The 23,171-nt window shown below is 34.2% G+C and overlaps 1 protein-coding gene across 2 annotated transcripts; it reads right to left on the bottom strand.

The window, feature by feature from the left end:
* Positions 1-785: 785 nt before the first annotated feature.
* On the bottom strand, positions 786-22,699 carry eIF2Bbeta (eukaryotic translation initiation factor 2B subunit beta). 2 transcript variants are annotated; one of them, XM_085815663.1, is made up of 2 exons: positions 22,552-22,699; positions 786-1,898 (listed from the first exon to the last, which is right to left on the bottom strand). In XM_085815663.1, the coding sequence occupies exon 2, from the start codon at positions 1,877-1,879 to the stop codon at positions 842-844; it is 1,038 nt and encodes a 345-aa protein (XP_085671789.1). In that variant the 5' UTR covers positions 1,880-1,898; positions 22,552-22,699; the 3' UTR covers positions 786-841. The 2 variants fall into 2 exon arrangements, with proteins under 2 accessions (XP_085671789.1, XP_085671790.1); XM_085815664.1 differs by lacking the exon at positions 22,552-22,699 and adding an exon at positions 22,407-22,424.
* Between the last annotated feature and the right edge of the window lie 472 nt (positions 22,700-23,171).

Genomic DNA, 23,171 nt, shown 5'->3' with positions numbered 1-23,171 from the left:
AAATGTTAAAAAAAGCTGTAGCTGATAACAATGATTCGTATGACAGTATTGCTGGAATATCATAACTTAATATTAGGTGAAATCAAGTCGCCTTCAGAATTAATGTTTGGAAGAAAACTGAATGGACTTGTGCCTATAAAAGAGAATTTTAACTAAACTAACTAACAACAGCATAAACAACATTTATTGAAGAGACAAAAGAGCTTTACAAAGAAGATACTATGATAGGAATGCATGACCATTAAAACCACTGAAGGCAGGAGATCATGTGTATACAAATGAGAAAGAGAAAAACTAAAAGAATGTAGAAAAATTATAGAACCCGCAGAAAGACGTTTTTAAAGGAGCTAAATCCTAAGGTCTCACAGTGCAATACAACTATGAGAGTGAAAGTGGTGAAGATGAAGATGTTAATGAACCTGAAATTAGTAGGAGTACTCCAAATTAAGATGTGCCAGTAAGTTCTGAGTATAAGAGATATGTTATGCCATCACATTGTAAGAGAAGTTTGTACAACCCAATTCTGAAAACGTGCATAACGTTGTTACTTGAACTGTTAAAATTATTATTTAAAAGATTATGTATAATCTTTTTATTTCTGTTAAAAAGGGTGATATCACATAAGTAACTTTATCATAATATATGTAATTATAACTGTAGTATACAGCAATAGCTAGTAGTGTAGAATAAACAATGGTTAGCTGATCTTGTAATCATTATTTCCACTTATCTATATGTTGGCAAGAAAAAAATTGCAGTATTAGTACTATAAAGATTTCATGGTATTCACTTTCAAAATAAAATATAGCTTTATTTAAATCTCTGTTTTAATAGAAAAAAATCATAAATTATAATCATCTCGATGATATAACTCTGATAATAAGCGATATACATAAGAAGGAGCATTACCTCCTACATTAGAAATAAGTAGTGTGACCAGCTCAGGGGGTACGTAATCATAAGCTGGATTAATTACTTCAACACCTGTAAGAACTCCATCAGTAAATGGTACAACATCTTCGGGAGAAAGCATATGATTGAAGCCTTCTTGGTCTGTTGACAGCACATACTGTGGTGTTAATTTAAACATGGGAGCTAGGACAACAAATGGAACAGAATGGTACTTGGCAGCAAGAGCCAGAGGATGAGTTCCACAAAGAGCTCTTAGTCCTCCATTAGCCATTACACTGTGTGTTCCAACAATAACTTTATTTACACGAGACATTATGGCAAAGATAGCTGCATCTTGGATTAATGTTGTCTGTATTCCACTTTCTGATAAACTTTTAGCCAAGTCATGACCTCCTAAGAAAGGAGAAGCTTCAGCAACAAATACTTGGCATTTTCGCTTGGAAGCTGCCTTTTTTAGAAATTTCTCAACTGTTCTTGAATAACCTAAAGTCATGATAACTTCATCAAAATGAATATGTTCCAGAGACTGAACAGCAATATTCTGAGGACTTCTTTCTAATTCTTCCATTAGCTCTCGTAAATTAGCAGCAATTGATTTTTTGAGAGACCCCAGAGCTTCAGCAAAATCCATTTGTTCTTCAGCAATGAGCATTTTTTGCAAAGACTCCTGTTGTTCATATTCATCATCTTTTCCTAAAGCACTTGAGTATTCATCTCGGATAATTTTAAGCACTCTCTTTACCATGTTGTTAACAACAGTGTGAACTGTTTGGGATTCACTTAGTTTCTTACCGATGTTTCGGATTATAGTCATCAAATCTTTTGCTGTTTCCCATTCTGAGTTGGTCACTATTTTTTCAAGAAGCTTTACAGTCTCACATGCAATTTCATTTGAATATTTTATTTGTCCTTTTTTTACACTATTCAAAAAATGTTCTATACTTTCATTCACATCAATCGTTGCCATTATAATAATAGCTGCTGCCCTGAAATAACAAAATATATATTACAAGTTATGCTATGATTAAATTTACTTTGCACTATATTTCATAACTTAACAGCTTACTACAGTACAAAGTCCGAAATCCGGACGTCCATTATCCGGAATGATCTAAAATCCGGACATCAAAACTACCAACATTGTCTTTCTAGTAGGTTTTATGCATGCACATTTGATTCCCCCCTCCGCGCATAATAAAAACTCTGGAGAGTCTCGATTCTTAATTTCACTTCGACACTAAATAAAATACTTTGTTATTTAAGAAACAATCGTTTTAGCATAAATTTGTACAATCAGTAATTTGGCTCCATTGCTGCGTATCTGTTTGGCACACATCTCAAACCGAGACATTCCACATAGATATATTGTTGATCTGATGCCAACCTGGCAAATCATTATTTATTATACTTTCCTTTCATCACTGCATGTTTATCAACACATGACAACCTGAGTAATGACTCATGTAATGATGCCTACACATTTTTTTTTATGTTAGTAATTGAATAACAAAGGAGTGTAGTACACTTTTATGTTGACATAACACTTGGCGATGATTACAGATTTAAGTTAAATGCGCTAAAAAATGTTGACGAAGAAAAATCTAACAAAAACCTCCTTCCATACGCTAAAAATAAGATGTTGTTGATGATATAGACACAAAGATTATATTTAGGGCTACTTGAATTAAGAATAACTGATTTGTTATTCACATAAACCCAGAATCAGTGCCAGGGCTCGTAAGACGGCACCGGGTCGCAGAATTTAGGACCTCCTACAGAGACTGCAACAGGTGGTATGATATCTAGCGCCGGCCGTCAATAGGCTTAAGTATATGTGAGATTTTTATTTATTCAGAACTCTGATAAGCCTTAAGAATGTGCAAGAAATAGACATAAATATAATAAATAACTAATACAATTCACGCTTAATTGTCTCAGTGTGCGAAAGAAGCAAGATAAAATTTAACAGAACAACTTGTTGTTAATTTGATGATGATAGCTGCGAATTTTAAAGGTTTTTGGATATCGCAAAACAAAGGTGAAATTTTCCAATTAACCTATTTTGTAAAGAAATGCAGAGAAGCGGTAATAAATGAAGATGCTATAAAAGAAGTTTTTAATTGTGATGACAATGCTTCTCAATTATCAATCAATTAATGAATGGTGAAATCTGTAGTATGGCTCTAGATCCAGAAAATGCCGCTACTGGTAGTGAAAAAAGTGACACAGAAGCTACTAAAAAGAAAAAAATTTGATTGATAAGTTAGTCGGAATTCTCGACACAGCAGTTACAGGACTTCAACAATATGACTAAATAAGAGATTATGTCTGTCAACAGAATTAAAGAGAAAGTATTAGCACAAAAAAATGAAGCAACTTAAACAACTTACATTGAAAGAAATGTTTACTAAAGTAAACAAATAAATATTAAGCTTCTTGTTTTGTAAATTTTGATACCCTTTAGATTATAAATGTTTTATTATTTCATATTTTTAATTTCATCATTTTTACATGCCGTCTCACTAGATTTAAACTGATGATCTAATATCTGGAAAAATCCCAAATCCGGAATTGCCAAAGTCCCGACGAGTCCAGATTTTGGACTTTGTACTGTATTAGTGACTTTTTAAACAACTTTATAAAACATTTTTATGTTGTTACAACGATACTAAGTTATGAAATATCTTAAGAGAAGAAGCTCTACTGGAAAGATAAGATTACAGAAAAAATGCTATTTAACAATGAGGTAAATAGTTATCTCTCTAAACTGACAATGATTTTGCAACTAATTTTTGCCACAACATTTGACAACATTTTGGTCCATCCCTGTATAACTGTAATAGATACCTACATGTAACTGCTACTGTACCAAGCCTTTATATGTAACTTTGAACGTATAGCCTTTCCAGTAATTTCGAGGAATGGAAGGCACTGGAAATTCTTCGGTGCCCGGGGGAGAAAAATCTATACGACCAGACAGAGGATTAGTTCTCAATTGTTTTCAGTTCAGAGTTGACTTCAGGGTATTGAGAGATCTCCGTGCAAGCTTTGTGTTTTGGATGTGAACTGCATTATGTTGTGTTTCAACGTATTTAGCAGTTTACATTCAGTTCTGCACGTATTAAATCCATTATGAACCCATACGCACACAAGTTTTGGTATCAAAAGTGGGATTTAATGCCAGTGAAATGAGCAATGGAGAAACAACTGAGACAACTTGTGACAGCCTTTGTGGCATTTAAAGAAGAGCAAATTAACCGTCAAGTCAGTCCAAGAGGAGATGAAAACAGCTGTCAAATCAGTCCAAAAAAAGATGAAAGCAGCTGCCAAGTCTGTTAAAGAAGACAGAAAAGCATACCAAGGAACCGTTAAAGATGAGAGATGAAGCTGTTCAAGAAAAGATGGAAGAGGCCATCAAATTAGTTCAAGGAAAGATGGAATAGGCCATCAAGTCAGTTCAAGAAAAGATTGAAGCAAGTCAAGATGAAATGAAAACAGAAATTACTGTCATTATAGAAAACAAATTCGAGGCTATGAAAGGCAGATTATACATGTTTGAAAATAATGTCGATGAGTTTCTGCTGCCAAACAACAAATTAAAGAAAGCATTCCTGCTTTTGAACAACAAATCAGAGAAAGAATTTCTACTGTCGAATGGCAAATCGTAGAAAGAGTTTTTGCGACTGAACAACAAATCGGACAAAGTTTTTGCTGTCGAACAACAAATAGAAGAAAGAATCTTAAAAAAGCATTTGTGCTTTTGAACAACAAACCAATGATAGAGTTCTTGCTTCTGTTGCTAAGGGAGTTCACAGCCTAAAGATATCCACAGTGACAGCTGGACACAATTCTGATGTCTTAAAATTTGTATTTATGTTTCCCAACCCACTCTGAAGCTATCAATGTATAATAGAAAGACATTCTAGCAAGTGTCCAAGACTCAGACTTCTTGAATGGTGGATGCAAATCAATGAGATTCCAAAGCTAAAGCCTGTTACCTCACTGTTTCTCCGAGAGCAGCCACAACAGATATCCTTCAAACTCTGCCTGGAAACCAGAGACTAGACTTTGAAGCTCTATTCAGCATGTTGCACCTGCGCTTTGGCGAGAAGGCTAAAGCAGGCTTCAGGAGCTTGCCTCGGATGCTGTCTCATTTCATCTTTTTGGACTGCTAAACAAGGGAAATTCTGTCTCTGCAGTACTTGATCGACGATACCCAGGATTCTGAGATACATTAAGTCATCTGAATAGTGGATACCAAGGATGTAAAATGCGTTTTGGTGTACAGCATGAAAGTCGAGACAGTCCAACAAGTAAACGGTAGAGACTGCCATGCAGTCAGAACTGGTCATGCTCAGAAACCAGTTGAACAACTGCCTCCTCTTTCAACTATTTAACCAGAGAAATCAATGCCTTGAGGTAGAACAAGAGTGATAACAAACCAATCCTCAAGTGCTATAATTTAGGTGGAAAAGGACATGTATTAAGGAACCGCAGAACACCTTAGCAGAACAAGAAGCTTAGAATGCCTCTCAGCAAGGAAGCAGGAAACAAATCAGTAGCCATCTTGCACAGTGGAGATTGCCAGATATTGAGATGCCTCATTTAAAGTGCTTCAGATTTCTGCAGTGAGTGCCAGCAGTAATGGACTCTTTATCATGGAATATATAAATGAAATTCCTTGCAATATGACCATTGATACAGGAGCCAAAGTTATCATCCAAAACAATGTGGTTTAACGAATGGAAAGTAAACTCATCTGTATGCTACCCTGTGTAACCCTTCAGACTGTGTCTGGAGATTAAATTGATATTGATGAAAAGTTAAATGTTAACATCATGTTTGGGAGCGCCACATACCATGTAGCAGATATTAGAGATACCTGCATACTCGAATTCAACTGCTTAAATACAATTTTTCCTTGGACTTTAAAAACAACAAAGTGCATTCTGCCGATGAGGGCACAAATATATTGGGAATTTAAGATGAAGAAGTTAAATCCGACCTACAAATCATGGTTCAAGACTACATCCCTGAAGCAACAAGAATATTTTTACTACCTGGATCCATAGCTGAAAACAGAAATTTCTGGTAAGGAATAATGGGAAATCCTAAGAACTGGAACAGCCAAAAAGGAATACTAGTAACCTCGGCATTCAACCACCTTTCAAAGACATTCATCCCAGTGTGAGTTGCCAATGAGGTGATAAGGTGAAAATCATTAGGAAAGGCGAGGTGGTTGCAGCATGTATTCCGGTGACTTGCAGTAAATTAACCAGCAGTCTTCCAGAGTCTTTGCCTCTGGAAAGCATAACAACCCAAATGTTCGACACAGACCAAACCCAAATGACAAGTTTACATCTGCAGTCAGACAGCATAGTGGAGAGGTTTAAACGAACTTTTCTTAATAACCTCCCACTCATTCCAGAAATCAACAGGACTGGGACCAGAAGTCTGCTCTGTTCTTACTAACCTATCACAGTGCTATCTTTGAGACTCTCAGCTACTGCCCATCCCACATGCTGTTTAATCAGGACCTATGTCTGCCTTGTGATGATATCTTGTTTGGTTGCAATCTTGAAGGGCCTTCAAAGTGTGAGGAGTACATCCAAGATCTCCAGGCATGGCTTGATATGATGTAAAATTTTGCGTGAAAGGGAGTTAACTTGACAATGGAGAAAATGAAAATCTAAAATGATGTGACAGTTACAGGACATTGACTGAATGAGTGTGACAAGGTGTGGTTATGGAATTTGATTCGATAGAAAGGATTTTATCCTAATCCAGAGACCCTGGGATGTTCCATACGCAGTCCTACACAAGCTGAATGATGTCATGGTTCAGATCAGTCATCAAATTCTAAGCCTAAAGTCATTCATTATAATAGGCAACCTGTTTACTATGGTCACAATATGGAGTTCCTATAGTGTACACTATAATGCAAATAGTATACTAAGATCATGGTCCTACGTGCATATAAATTTGTAAATTTATGCCTTCATTTATTGATTTAGTGTTTGATCTGTTATGTGCTATTTATTGAAACTATTATTTTAGTACTGCATTGATTTTCCTTAGTTGTAAGGTTTACTTCCTGTACAATATTGTCCTAGGGACTGGACTTGGGATATGCAATGTTTGGGAAGAGGGCGATGTAACGAATATTACACGTATGTATATAATTTTAGTCAAATTATATATACAGTACAAAGTCTGTAATCCGGTCCTCAAGGCTACAAACTTTATGCGCATAATGTATAACGGACGGTATAAGCTAGGCTAAAATTATCTAAGGCATTTCAGTTAATGTTGCAGATTGTGCTGTTCCTTAATCTTCTAACTGGATCCGGCTTATTATTTTTTGCAGACTGTTAGAACAATTTTATAAAAAATTAAGCTTGAACTTTCGATTATCTCAAAAACAGTTTCCAATTCTGGAGCTGCCAAAGGATCTACAAAGCGAAAGCATGGTTTGACGTCCATAAAACAAAAAGTGGAATTGATGCAAAAAAATGGATAAAGGCCTATTTCTCTCAAAATTATGCGAGAAGTATGGCATTGGAAAGTCTACTGCAGTCAAAAGTCGTTAATCCGGACTCGTCGGGACTTCGGCGATTCCGGATTATCGATTTTTCAGGATTATAGATCATCAGTTTAAATCTGGTAAGATGGCATGCAGAAATTATAAAATTAAAAATATGAAACCGTAATTTATGAAATAAAGAACATTACAAAAAAAAAAGCTTAACATTTATTTGTTTACTTTATTAAACATTTCTTTCAATGTAAGTTGTTTAAGTTGCTTTGTTTTTTATGTGATAATACATTCTCTTTAAATCTTTAAACAGACATAATTTCTTGTTTAGTTACAAAGTTCCGCTGTTTATGTCCTATAATTGCTGTGTCGAGAATACCGACTAATTTGTCAATTGAATTTTTTCGTTTTCAATAACCTCCGTCACTTCTTCGCTATCGGAAGTGAATTATAATGACGAGGAATTTGATTTAAATCATATCAAAGATGGAGTACATCGAGATGAAATACTACATTTAATAAGGAATTATAAGCCAAATAAAATAAAAACATCTGCCCTGAAGATAAGGATAGTGCTGACAGATCAACTTCCAATTCATTGCGCGGCGCCGCGGCATTAAAGATAAACAAAGTTTAGATAAACAAAGGATATGCCTTTATCCATTTTTTGTAGCAATTCCACTTTTTGTTTAATGAACATCGAAACATACTTTCGCTTTGTAGATCATTTACATATTAATAAATATATATCAGAAATTCTATCTGACATAATCGAAAGTTCAAGCTTACTTTTATAAAATTGCTCTAACAGTCTGCAAAAAATAATAAGCCGGATCCAATTCGAAGATTAAGGAACAACGCAATCTGCAACATTAACTGAAATAGATAATTAAATAATTTTAGCTTAGCTTATATCGTCCGTTATACATTAAATGCGCACTCATAAACGTATTTTGCGCACGCGCACAAGCATATTCTCAGCCGTAAAGGCCTTACGCGCATGCGTCAACGCGACACATGCGCAGAAAGTTTGAAGCTTTGAGGTCCGGATTATAGAACATTCCGGATTCTGGGTGTCCGAATTAACGACTTTTGACTGTATATATGACACAAGAAAAAGGAACTTTTTGAATTTTTTGTGGAAGCATTTTAAACAACTTACATTGAAAAAAATGTTTAATAAAGTAAACAAATAAATATTAAGCTTTTTTTTTGTAAATTTTGATACCCTTTAGATCATAATTGTTCTTTATTTCATAAATTACGATTTCATATTTTTAATTGTATAATTTCTGCATGCCATCTTACCAGATTTCGGAAAAAATCCCTTAATCCGGAATCGCCGAAGTCCCGACGAGTCTGAATTACGCACTTTGTATTGTAAAATGAATGCAATATGAAATGTCTCAAGAGATGAAGCTCTGCCAGAAAAATAATGTCTATGTAACATTGAGGTAAATGGCTGTCTCAATAAACTAGCGATATATCATCAAAATAATGTCTATTTAGCATTGAGGTAAATGGCTATCTCAATAAATTGACTAATTGGGGCAGCATTTGGTGACGTTTTGGTCCAGTCACTGAGTAACTGTAACTATATACATTTTACTCTCTAGTAATTTTGTGCCTTTCCAGTAATTTTGAGAAATGGAAGGTACAGGAAATTCCTCGCTGCCTGTGGAAAAAATATAAGACCGAAAGAGCATCAATTCTCAGTTGTTGTTTTTAGTTCACAGTAGATTTCAGAGTATTGAGAGCTCTCTAGGCAAGCTTTGCTCTTTAGATTTGCTTTGCAATGTATTGTGTTTACCGTTCTTAGCAGTTTGAAGCAGGAACTACTGATTGTGCTATGCCATATTGAGAACAGCTGTACAAGGACTTTTGTGGAAAGTTCCAGAACTGTTAAGTGCTTCTTTTGAGAAAATAAGTTTTTAAAGTTACCATCAGTTCTGTGCACATTTAATCCATTACAAAACCATACACATACAACAATACTATAGTGTGAATTATACTTTAAGAAAAGAATTCTGTTTTCCTTCACATTATTTTAAAACTTAGAAACATATGTGAAAATGATGTCAGCATTTATATAACTTCTAATTTTGAAATAAAAAGATATGATTAAACAATGTAGGAAAAATTTAAAAATTAACTTAGGACACAAAACAAGTAATTTAAATATGGTATAATCACACACATAAAAATATATGTAAACTATTCTATAAGCTTACACAAAAAGCAAAATTCAAATTAAGATATACTCATTGATGGAACATGACTATGTGTTCAAATGGATAAATATATGCAGAACTAAAAAAAAAAAAAATTAACAATGTCTAGAATTCTTATGTTCTATAAAAATTTTTTGAGCAACTGAGGTTAAGGGGGGAAAAAAAAAAAAACTAAACTCAGTGGCGCAAACAGCCCTAATGGGCCAAGGCCTGCAGTGCCCCGAAATCTGCTTTCTTGACCGTGGGCCCCAGGGTGCATAAGCATATGCGCTGAACAAGTGGTCAGCTTGTTCGCAGGACCCTCAGTGTTGAGTGCCCAAGCGAAATTGGTACTCATTTTATCGAACCAAAGGATGGAAATAAAGGCATGAAAGGCTGAGTTGACCTTGCCCAGCCCGGGGTTTGAACCACGGACCAATGGTGCTGCTGCGCGACGCGCTAGCCGCTGCACCAGCAGGCCTGAGGTAGTGTAGCTAGCTATAATCTTTTGCAAAAAGAAATCACAGCTCAATTAAAATAAGCTAAATAGTAGCTGTCTTATTTCTTCAAGAAATAATAATTCTGCACAAAGAAAGATGGTATTTCAATAACCATATCATGAAATTAAAATGTAACTGAACTGTCATTTCAGCTTACTACAGAGTTCGCAGAACAAATTCACGGCTCACCATCAAGAAAAAATACCAGTTTTTAATACAACTTTAATTTTGATAAGATAATCGTAATACAACAAACAAAAGTAAACTGGATCAAATCAGAAAGTTGAGGATGAGCACAACTAATAGCAAACTGAGTTTAAGTTAATCAAAAATGTAAATCTTCTCTACTATGCTATTAAAGGAAACTACATGCAACGTTCTACTCCAAATGAATATAGGTCTTTGAACTTCACTAAAGGATCAGAAATAAATCGTAATTAATGATGTTTCTTTGCGAAAGGAAACACTGCTATCAAAAAAAAAGCATATTGCTTCAAAAATTGGGGAGGGGGGGTATGGGAGTTCTGCATAATAGATTATTCTGGTTTTCGAAATCTGGATTTCAGATTTTGGATTGCACTCTCTAGTAAATGTTCAGCCTTCGTTGGAGGTAATAAAATAATTGCTTTGCTATCATGAAACTAATCAAATGTGTACAAAGATAATACAGTACAAAGTCTTTAATCCGGACTCGTCGGGACTTTGGCGACTACGGATTAGGGGTTTTTCTGGATTATAGATCATCAATTTAAATCTGGTAAGATGGCATGCAGAAATTATACAATTAAAAATATGAAACCGTAATTTATGAAATAAAGGGCAATTATGATCTAAAAGGTATCAAAATTTACAAAAAAAAAAAAAAAAAAGCTTCACGTTTATTTGTTTACTTTATTAAACATTTCTTTCAACGCGCACATGCGTAAAGCATACATTACGCATAGTCAAAAATAGATAATTGCAGCCAGAAAACTATTTGATGTGTATTCGTGATATTTATAATGATGAGGAAATTTATTTAAATCATATTGCAGTACATCGAGATGAAACACTACATTTAGTAAGGAATTATAAGCTGAATAAAATAAAAACATCTTCCCTGAAGATGAGGATAGTGTTGACAGATCAACTTCCAGTTCATTGTGCGCCGCAACGCCCAGTTCAGTTCCCACATTTGCTGTGTCGAGAATTCTCATTAAATTGTCAATCAAAATTTTTTCGTTCAAATACCTGTCACTCTCTTTACTATCAGTTAGAATGAGTGTGTGTGTGTGTGTGTGTGTGATTATGGCAAAGCCTCGAGGGCTATCTGCCTAAGGGGAGGGATGCCTTCGTGGAGGACTTTCTAAGGGAAACTGGCTCGTATACACGTTACACATGGGGAAAACCACGAAAACGCCCATGCAGCCAGCTCGTTCGCGGGATTCGAACCTCGGACCGAACTACCAGTGTTCAGCGACTTTACCGCTCGGCCGCTGGTGGGCCCCTCTTTACTATCAGCAGCAATATTCTGGTTTTTAAGTATACCATAGATTTCACCATTAGTTAATTGATAATTGGGGTACACTAATCACTAAGGGTAAATCTTATGTTATATCTTCTTCATTTAATACCAGTTCTCCACATATTCCTTTTATCAGAAAATGTAATCTTTTGTTTGTGCTATCTGAAAAACCTTCAAATTCATTGCTATCCTCATAAAGCTTAGCTAGTGTTTGCTAAACTCTACTGGCTATGTCACATCAGACTGGAGACTAAAGACACTGTTCTGCTAAATATTTTCTTGCTTCTATTCCATGCTGATGAAATTAAGCCTCAATTATAATAGTTATTGATTAAACTCATACCTATTTCCCACAGTGCTTAAGGCTTATCTAAGTTCCAAATAAATAAATTCCTACGCATACTTAAAGCTTAGCCAGTGCTGGCACTAGACATTTTGTGACCCGGCACAGTGTTTGTGGGTCTGAAATTTTACTGCCAAGGGCAGTAAATGAAGGATTACTCAGTAACCATTTTGCGGACAGTCCGGAACTACGGAGGATATTTTGGACTCTTATTTTTGTTAATTTATGGGGCGACGCCACTATATGGATTCGAGTTCATACAATTTTCAGAAGTTTTTAGATGCTGTTAAGGAATTTTGTGTGCCACAGACTAAAGATGAAGAAATTTCTAAATAAGGTAAGTGGATATTTGCTTCATGTGGTGCTCAGATGCATAAGAGGTTTTTCCTCTTTTATGCTATTTTATTGTTTGGTTTAAAATGTAGTTTACTGAGATTGTGTATTTTGTGTTTGCCTCTACTGTAGAATTGGGTGCTCCTTTGACTTAAGTGAAAATATATCAATGTGTGGTGACCAGACAAAAGCCCACTGGATGAAAGTGCATGCGACAAAAGCCCGCAAAAAAGACCCCACTGGGATAATTGCCACGCGACAAATACCCACACCGATGAAAGCGCACATTGATAAAAGGGCAGTAAAAGTGCATTACTAAAAACTTTGCCACATCTAAATTTTGCATACCAGTTCTTTCATCAAATTCTAAAGATTTTGTCATCCCTTAATATTACTGTTTAGTGCTTCTCTAAATTTAAAAAAAAAAAAAAAAAAAAAAAAAAAAAAAATTGCCTTCCCAAATTGTGCTCCAGGTATGGCCATAGTTGATCTGGCGCTAGTCCTAGGCTTATTTGAATAACAAATCAGTTATTTTGACGAGCTACTGATAGGCTTGTAATGGTTTTGGTAACTAACTTTTGGTCCTGTACCAATGTAAATAGTCTGGTTGCTATTGTTAATTTATTATTAGAAAGGTAGATATTTTATATTTTACATATATATGTATGCATGCGTGTGTATAGATTATTAAAATTTCAATTTTGTGAATTTTTTTTTTTTTAAACTGTGGATACAAGTATGTTCTCTCATATCCGGGCCAAAAATGCATTTCACCATTAAAACAAATAATGTACAAATGTCATCTATAAAAAGAACATTTGGATTGGCCCAAAACTTACATTCTTCATAGCTTTCAATCCAGATGCACACTAATAATTCATGAAACATTTATGTAGCATCCACCTTGTTCACTGGTTAAGCAGTACATCAGATGACAAATATATCACATTTTTTGGTTAGAGTAGACTGAAGGGTACTCCTTGTATTATCCCAAAGTTGTTGTTTCATTTATGGTAACCTGAGTAGTTGAATGTTATCAAAACCCTAGTATCACATAATTGGTTGCATGATTGCTGTAAATTTTGAATTATGGGATGTTCTGTAAGGGCTTGCAATTTTTTTTTTTTTTTTTGTTCGGAAGTACATTGCTTGTTGTTTAGACAGTAGAATGGCTGAATGTAGTAAGATAAATTTGAAGTTTCTGTGCAATTTGGAACAAAAGGGTTTTTCCCTTTCGTTCCAAATCGTGTGTAAATGAAGGATTACTCAGTAACCATTTTGCGGACAGTCCGGAACTACGGAGGATATTTTGGACTCTTATTTTTGTGAATTTATGGGGCGACGCCACTATATGGATTCGAGTTCATACAATTTTCGGAAGTTTTTAGATGCTGTTAAGGAATTTTGTGTGCCACAGACTAAAGATGAAGAAATTTCTAAATAAGGTAAGTGGATATTTGCTTCATGTAGTGCTCAGATGCATAAGAGGTTTTTCCTCTTTATGCTATTTTATTGTTTGGTTTAAAATGTAGTTTACTGAGATTGTGTATTTTGTGTTTGCCTCTACTGTAGAATTGGGTGCTCCTTTGACTTAAGTGAAAATATATCAATGTGTGGTGACCAGACAAAAGCCCACTGGATGAAAGTGCATGCGACAAAAGCCCGCAAAAAAGACCCCACTGGGATAATTGCCACGCGACAAATACCCACACCGATGAAAGCGCACATTGATAAAAGCCCACACAGACAAAAGCCCAGATTGATAAAAGCCCACATAGATATAAGCACATGCTGATAAAAGCCCACACTGACAAAAGCCCACACCAATATATAATGCTACGTTAAAATTAATACTTTTTACCCATTTTCCTTAGCTTCACAAAGATTCATGAATAAAGATAAAATAAAAGTACATTAAATTAATAACAAATAATTGAATAATAAATTTAAGTAGCGAAACACATTTCATTTTGGGCTCGGTTGAATTAAAATCCTATATGTATATAGAACAGAGAGTGAATCAAAATAATTAAAAACATATACATGTATGTGTAACTTTGTTTTTATATTTACGCAACAAATGGAAGTGCCCTCGTATAAGTCCGACAAAGGGAGGTGAAAGGGAATACTGGCCACACTGCTTCTTTTAATTCTACAAAATTATAAAGAGTATAAAATGTATGTGAATTTTTATCATATACAGAGAATAATTTATGAATAATTTAACACTGCAGAAAATTTTGCATATAATGAATTTAATATCGAGAATTAAAGGCGAACTTTCATTTCAACCCAAAAAATAAAAGTATCGTATTCTGTAATGAATAAGAAAACATTTGTGTGCGCTATCACAAATACTGTTTTCATAGTGAATTAAAAGCACGGTTTCAAATAATCTAGTTAAATTTTGACAACTAGGATTTTACATAAATTAAATTCATTTCCACTTGAAATTTCATTTTTAGAAGTCATAGCTATTGTGGATTTCCTGAAAATGTGTGCTGTTTTTAAGTGTGCATTCGTCTTGTGGGCTTTTGTCATGCAGTTTTCTAATTGGCTGCTGGCTATTCCGGCGGGACACCATTGAGTTCCTTTTCTTTTGCCCCCATAACTATACATAATACTATTAGTGAAAGACGAATTTATATAATATGTATACTTAGAATCTAAAAACGATGAACTTTGAATCTGGTGACTCTAAATATATATTTATGTAGTTACCAAATTTTATTATATTATTATATGCATAGTTCTTTGTATTCTTCACAATCTCTAATAAAATGCTACATATTTATTACTATAGTTTGAGGTAATTGTACTTAAATTTGTAGATATGTTGACTTCTAAGAGTTGTTCCATCCCCTCCAAAAAAAATAAATAAATAAAATGAAAATTAAAAACACTGTTCCAAATTGCTGTAGTTGAAAGGTTAAGAGGTTACATTTGGAATCGTCAAATTATAATTGTTATATTCAAAAAAGCTTTCAATGAGAATTATGTTTAAACTTTGATAATAAGCTCTGTAAAGCAAAGAATCAAATATCTCTTAGCCAAGTTTTCATTGTGCTTAACTGTTTTAATATTCCTAAACTAAAAAGGAACTAAAGGAAAAACTTAAAAGAAATAAAATAAAATTCAAGTGTTTTTAATTAAAAAATTAATAATTTTAATAATGAAACATAATTATATTTAATCTCAGCCATATTAACTTAAAAATAGCATATGAGAAACTTCACAATGATATGTTTCAATTTCACATACACATACCAAAGTTAAATAAGCAAATAAATAATAAAATGCAATTTCAAATTTATCATCGAAACGTTATAGCTAATCACTTAATCAGAGAGTAGAAAGTTTGCTTTCAACCTAATAAATTAAACAAATAAAGTAATGATAAAATATACAAACAGACATATATTTGAGATATTAAAATTCAGATCTGAATACTCTATTTATTATAATTAAAATTATAAATACACGGTTTAGTAATAAAAAACTATATGTCCCTTTTGATTATGTGCGCTTTTAATCAGTGTGGGCTTTTATCAGCGTGCGCTTATACTCTATGTGGGTTTTTATCAACGTGAGCTTTCATCGCTGTGGGTATTTGTCGCATTGACAATTATCATAGTGGGCTTTTCGTTGTGGGCTTTTGTCGCATGCGTTTTCGTCTCATGGGCTTTTGTCTGGGAACCCAATGTGTACATGGACAAGTCAAGATAGTGCACAATGCCAAGTTTGTGCAATTCTCTGATTTTTTTCAAGTGAAAATAGGTCGACGTGTACATATGTAGATAAAGGTCAAGGGAGTACGCAATACCTAGTTTGTGCAATTCTGTGATTTTTTTTTAAAGTGAAAATAGGTTAATGTGTACATGGATACTGAGTTTGTGCAATTCTTTGACTTTTTATTTTGTCTTTGTGTAGCGGCAATTTTTGGCGCTAAAATCACTGCTACACAAAGCCAAACTAACAAGTCAAAGAATTGCACAAACTCAGTATCCATGTACCACCCAAAATTGTGAATTTTTGCCATGGGGTATCCATAAATATACTTTTACCCACTTTTTATTTGACTAGCAACAATGATTAATCTTTATGATAACCATCATGGCGAACCAGACAGAGATGAGAAAATTGTGTGTACAGTAAAATTGTAAGAAAGTCACTCTTTCCAGGCTTTTAAGGTGTGTTACACAGCATGTTTCTGACATTGCAGAAGATGCAAAAATTCATTTCAGTTGATAGTGTAAGAGACTACTTCACGACTAGTGTCAAGAGATTTTAGGGTTCTCCACTGTGTCTGTTGTCAAAGCCTCTTGTTTTCAGGAAGGCTGATGAGCCAATGACTTTTTTTCGTTTGATATCACTCCATATATAATAAATCAGAGTATGTAAAATACTACTGAAAATTTAACAAGGCATGGCTAATTCAGTCTGAAGATTTTTTCCTTCAGAACAACATCTTAGAAAGCTCCTGAACTCTTGACTAGAGAGACCCCAAATGCTCTTGAAATCTCAGCTAGACAGATCCTTGCTAGCAGGCTCCTCGCACCAGGAGGACTATAATTCACTTCTGTAACTGTTCTATGCTATCCATGAATTATTTATATTTGTAAGAAACTTCTCATAATTGTAATAAATATGTTTTGAGCTTAAATTGCAGTAAGTATTATGCAACCTCACAAATGTACCAATCATTTTAAGGAGTCAGATGTGCTACCTGCCACACAGTGGTAACCCACAGTCTCCTACACCATCAATGATCTAAATGATCTAGATCTTCTGAAGAAGTTTTTATTAGAAAGATGATGTTTACTTATGTTCTGAGATACAGTGGTCACTTACAAAGGTGGTTCGTTTTGAGTGTATGTATATAGAACTGTATTTCAGTGCAAATAAACAACTTTTACAGATCTCTGTTGCATAAAAAATATAACTCGGTAGAGTAGACTTTAAGGTACCCCTTGTATTATGGCGAAGTTGTTTTTTGATTTATCGCCAAGTTGTTTCATTTATGGTAGCCTGAGTATAGTTGATGTTATGGAAACCCTATTGTGATGTAATCGAGTGCAAGATTCTGGGAAATTTTGAATCATGGGATGTTTTGTAAGTATTTTTGTGGTGTGTGTTGGTTTGATTCTTTAGACGGTAGAATGAAAGAATGTAGTAAGATTAATTTGAAGTTTCTATACGATTTGGAGCGAAAGGGAAAAAGAGCTTTAATTGACTGGTGTGTAAATGAAGGTTTACTTAGTAGCTATTATAAGCATCCTGTATGTAGGCAGGATATGCCTCTAGTTGAACGGAAAAACCACTTATATGGATTTGAATGGGTTTGTAGGAAGAAAGGTTCAGATGGTCACTATGTGAAGCGTTCGATCAGAAAGAGTACCTGGTTTGAAAAAAAGGCATTTGAATATGATTGATATTTTGATTTTTACGTGCCTCTGGGTGTACGAAGCGAACTCGAAAATCATGGTAAGTGAATATTTGCTTTTGGTAGTGCTTAAATGTATAACATGTTTTCCTTTTTTGTTATTTTATTGTTTGGTTTAAAATTTATTTTATTGAGATTATGTATTTTTTGTTTGCCTATATTGAAGAATTTGGTGCTCCTTAGACTTTTTAAGTGAAAATATATCGATGTGTACATGGACAAAGTAAAGCTAGTGCGCAATGCAAGTTTGTGCAATTCTGGGATTTTTTTTAAAGTGAAAATAGGTCGACGTGTACATGGATAAAGTTAAAAGGGTTGATCTTTACAACATGGTAACTGGTAGTTTGGCGACATTTTGGAGGCGATAAAGGTTACTACCTGGGACTTTGGTAATAATGTGAGCAGTACTCAGTTCCGATTACGCATTATTTTGTGTGAGGGAAATGAGAGATCATGGGATATGTCATGTGATATTAATGGACGAATTACGGTTCGTTCTTTAATCGGAAAAGGGGGGAAATCGGGAAAAAATCTGGAAATTTTGTATTTGGCTTTATTCTGTGTTGTGTGAAACAGTGTTGGTTAATTTTTGGATCCCATGGCCGTAACTAAAGTGAATTCGAAATGGGTATTTAGTGGTATTGAAAAGGGTAGTACAGTCAAGAGTAGTAAATTCGGACACCCATAATCCGGACCTCAAAGCTAAAAACTTTCTGCGCATGCACCGCGTTGGCACATGCGCACAGGCGTTTTAGGCGTGCACGTAAGACTTTGACTACTGCGCATATGCGTGCGCGCAGGTGCAGAATACGTTTTCGCCTTCGCGTTTAATGTATGACGGACGGTGTAAGCTAAAATGATCTAATTATCTATTTCAGTTAACGTTAATGATTGTGTTGTTTCTTTATTTTCGAATTGGATCCCGCTTATTACTTTTAGCAGACTGTTAGTGCAATTTTATAAAAGTAAACTTGAACTTTCGATTATGTCAAATAGAATTTCCGATGCTGGAATTTCCAAAGGATCTACAAAACGAAAGTATGTTTCCATGTCCATCAAACAAAAAGTGGAATTGCTGCAAAAATTAGATAAAGGCATACCTGTCTCAAAGTTATGCAAGGAATATAACATTGGAAAGTCAACTGTATATGACATAAGCAAAAAGAAAAAGGAACTTTTTGATTTTTTTGTGGATTCCGACACACCACTTGCAATGAGTAACAGAAAAAGGGTTCGTTATGCTAAAAGTGACGATCATGACAGAGTGATGATTGAATGGGTCAGACAGCGTCGCAGCGAGGGCGTGCCATTGACGGGTCCAATGGTAATGGCTCAAGCCAAAATATTTCATGAAGAAATGAACTTAAACGGAGAGTGCACATATTCAACAGGTTGGTTAACAAAATTTAAAAATCGCCATGGTATAAGACAATTAAAAATTTCTGGTGAAAAATCTTCAGCTGATACTGAAGCTGCTGAAAATTTGCAGATGAATTCATCGAATTCATTACTAGTGAACAATTATGTGCAGAACAAATTTACAATGCTGATGAAACTGGTCTTTTCTGGCAATATGTACCGCGAAATACCTTGGCAACCTGTACAGAAAAGGCTCCAACTGGTGTCAAAGATTCCAAAGTGAGACTAACAATTTTAGCCTGCGCAAATGCTGCAGGAACGCACAAGTGCAAACTTTTCGTAATCGGAAAACATGCACGACCTCGACCGTTTAAAGGAGTAACGATTTTCCCTGTTATATATCGCGCAAATAAAAGAGCATGGATGACACAAGTGTTGATGAATGATTGGTTTGAAAATCATTTTATACCCGAGGCTCGGCGACATTTGAATTCAGTTGGTTTACCTGATAACTCAAAAATAGTTCTGATTGTTGATAACTGTTCGGCGCATACTTCACTTAAAGTTTTAGTGAAAGATAATGTATCTGTGTTATTCTTCCCTCCAAATTGTACGTCTATCATTCAGCCTATGGATATGGGAATAGTGCACGCACTGAAATGCAAATATAAAACAGCATTTTTAAAATCTATGTTAAATTTCTTGAACAGTGGCAAGACTATTCAAGAATTTTTGAAATTTTTTAGCATAAAATCTGCCGTATGGAGCATCGCAAGATCAAGGGAGGATGTGTCTTCAAGTATGTTAAAAAATGCTTGGCATAATTTATGGCCATCTACCATATTTCATGGTGAGGAGGATGAAGATGATAGCGGCGAATTTGAAGGTTTTCGGACATCGCAAACTAAAGGTGAAATTTTTCAGTTATTGGATTTTGTAAAGAAATGTGGAGAAGCGGTAATAAATGAAGATGATATAAGAGAAGTTTTTCATTGCGACGACAATGCACCAATCATCAATCAATTAACGGACAGCGAAATATGTAGTATGGTTCTAGATCCAGAAAATATCGCTTCCGATAGTGAAGAAAGTGACACAGATGTTACCGAAAACGAAACAATTTCGATTGACAAATTAGTCGATATTCTCGACACCGCAATTATAGGACTTGAACAGCGGAACTTTGTAACTGAACAAGAAATTATGTCTGTTTATAGAATTAAAGAGAAAGTATTATCACATAAAACGAAACAACTTAAACAACTAACATTGATAGAAATGTTTAATAAAGTAAACAAATAAATATTAAGCTTTTTTTTGTAAATTTTGTACCCTTTAGATCATAACTGTTCTTTATTTCATAAATAACGGTTTCATATTTTTAATTTTAGAATTTCTGCATGCCATCTTACGAGATTTAAACTGATGATCTATAATCCGGAAAAATCGATAATCCGGAATCGTCGAGGTCCCGACGAGTCCGGATTAACGACTTTTGACTGTAATAAATGTTTGTTTAAGGTTGTGCGAGATAGAAATAAAGATGTTATTTATTTCACCTGGTACCTTGCTGTGAAGTATAAGTATGATTTTAAAGATCCTGAAACAGAAAGAAGAAAAGTTTATCGGACACGTAATCAAGATTCTGAAGAAGATTAGGTAAGTTAGTATTTTTAATTATTTGAGGATATTATTTTTATGCATTGTTCTAAATGTAAGGTGGAAAGGAATCTGGTATTATTGGGAAAATTGTTATTAGCAATGATTTAGTTTAAAGTAATTAGGATTTTAAGGTAATTTTTATTAATTTAATGTATGTGTTCATTTATATTTTAAGTAGTGTTTTTGAATTTAATTATATTTTAATGAAATGATAGTTATTTTGTGAATTTTATGTTTGTAGGAATTTGGTATACGTTTAAGTTGAAAAAAACATGCATGGAAATAATTTAAATATTTGATACTAAGTATTTGTAATGGTTGCGGTATGAATTCGTTGGTGACGTGTATAATGTAATAGATGATTTAGAGGTAAAAGTTTTTGGATATTTTATTTTATATGTGGAAATGTTCATATTTGGAAAGGGTAAATACTTTTTCGCGATCAGGTAATTTCATATATGTTCTTTTTACCGGGTTTAAAGATTGAGAAAATTGTCATGTATTTTCGTGAAATTTTTCTAATTTATGAGAAAAAAGCAGTGTACATGGATATAGTGAAGAGTGTGCGCAATGCTATTTTTGTGCAATTTTGGGATGTTTTTTTAAGTAAAAATAAGTCGGCGTGTACATGGTTTATGTGTATGTGTTATTTTGAAAAACACGTAAGGAGTATGGTATTGTGCACTTTTTCCCAATTTTGCAGTGAATATTTGTCATGATTAAAGCAGTTTTGTTTGATAAAATTTCTAGCATAAGTGTAATTCGGCTAGTAGATTGTTGGAAGAAGTGTTGAGTAGATAAAAAGAAAAGAAACATGTCTTTACTTCGTGATGACAAAATGGCGGCGGGGAAAAAAATAGAGGGTTGCTGTAGGAGAGTTGGTTGCCAAATTTTCGCCAAAAAATCGCCAAGTTACCATAATGTAAAGATCAACCGTTAAAAGAGGTAGCAATGCCATTTTTGTGCAATTCGGGGATTGTTTTTTAAGTGAAAATAGGTTGATGTGTACATGGATAAAGTCAAAGGAGTGCGCAATGCCTTTTTTGTGCAATTCGAGGTTCTTTTTTTAAGTGAAAATAAGTCGATGTATACTACCGAGTTTGTGCAATTGTTTGTCTTGTTATTTTGGTGCAAAAATCGCCACTTCGCAAGACAAAATAACTAGCCAAAGAATTGCACAATATCGGTATCCATGTACCGCCCAAAATCGCCAAGGGGTACCCTAAACTATACTTTTACCTATGACTCCTTATAATAAATGAATCAATTTATGTAATTAACTAATAATAATGAAGACGAAGAAAAGACCATTCCTATATTTTGAAATTCTGAGTGACGTACAAAAGCAAAATATATGATACTTTACAAATCACTACACACTATCTACGATAATTTATTTGCTTACAGAATTCTCTGTAATTTTTCATCGAAATTAGAACAAATAATGTACATGTAGAATACAAAATCATTAAAAAGAATTTAACGCCCATCATACCAACAGTGTCGAATTGTTTTGCAATAAATAGCATATACTAAATTTCAAATCCCTATTTCAGCTATGAATACAGATACTGCACTTTGTATAGATTACATTATCTTACTTACTATTTTAAACGAAGCGTCTTAATGCTTTTTAAATGGCAAATAGGCCGTAAATTTTGATGATAGCTTAGTTTTGAATCAAAATGCAAAATAATTTTTGATTCACGTATACAATCCAATGAAAGATTTAATATGATGTTATACTTACGAATTCTGTACTTATATTATTACTTTTGATTTCATACAATTGATATATTTCTTCCTAAACTTTAGAAGAGAAAATGAAACGTACGGATATACAAAACACATCTGCCTATTATTGTATCGTACCAATAAGTCTTTCTGCCCGAAAGTTGAAAAGCTCAGCATTCATATGAAGGAAAGTTACGAACAGCAAAAATCTATAATTAAGATATACACTCTTTTGCAAAAAAATCGAAGCACCACAAAAGATTTTTGCGGTCGGGATGAAATTTGGTTGCAAAATCATCTTGAACGAACATGCAAATGATCAAAGTGTCGAGGCAAATGAACAGGAATTGGATCATAGCGCGCGTAACTCGCAAAGTACATATAAAACCAGTAACAGAGGAGACAAATTTATCTTTTTTTTTTTTTTTTTTGTTGCTGCCATTGTAATTCCGTAAAGACGCAACTAACGATGCCATTACGACGATATCGAAGACCTTACAAACAAATAAACGACTTCGACTGTAAGTTGCGTGAAGCTGGGTGGTCATACCGAGTAGCGTATTCCCAAACCTTTTCGAATTTTTGACGTCCTGGAAAAATCGACTAGTTTCGCCTGGATGGTAATTCTTGAGCATG

The sequence above is a fragment of the Stegodyphus dumicola genome, chromosome 4 (genome assembly GCF_044657685.1).
Source record: "Stegodyphus dumicola isolate Sdum_Otavi_A_Nest chromosome 4, ASM4465768v1".
NCBI classification, from domain to species: Eukaryota; Metazoa; Arthropoda; class Arachnida; order Araneae; family Eresidae; genus Stegodyphus; species Stegodyphus dumicola.
Note: the sequence above shows the minus strand (reverse complement) of the source record. Positions and strands in the feature narration are given on the sequence as shown.

Coding starts and splice junctions, on each gene's coding strand:
- eIF2Bbeta (XM_085815663.1), bottom strand. CDS start 1,879: ATGGCAACGATTGATGTGAATGAAAGTATAGAACATTTTTTGAATAGT.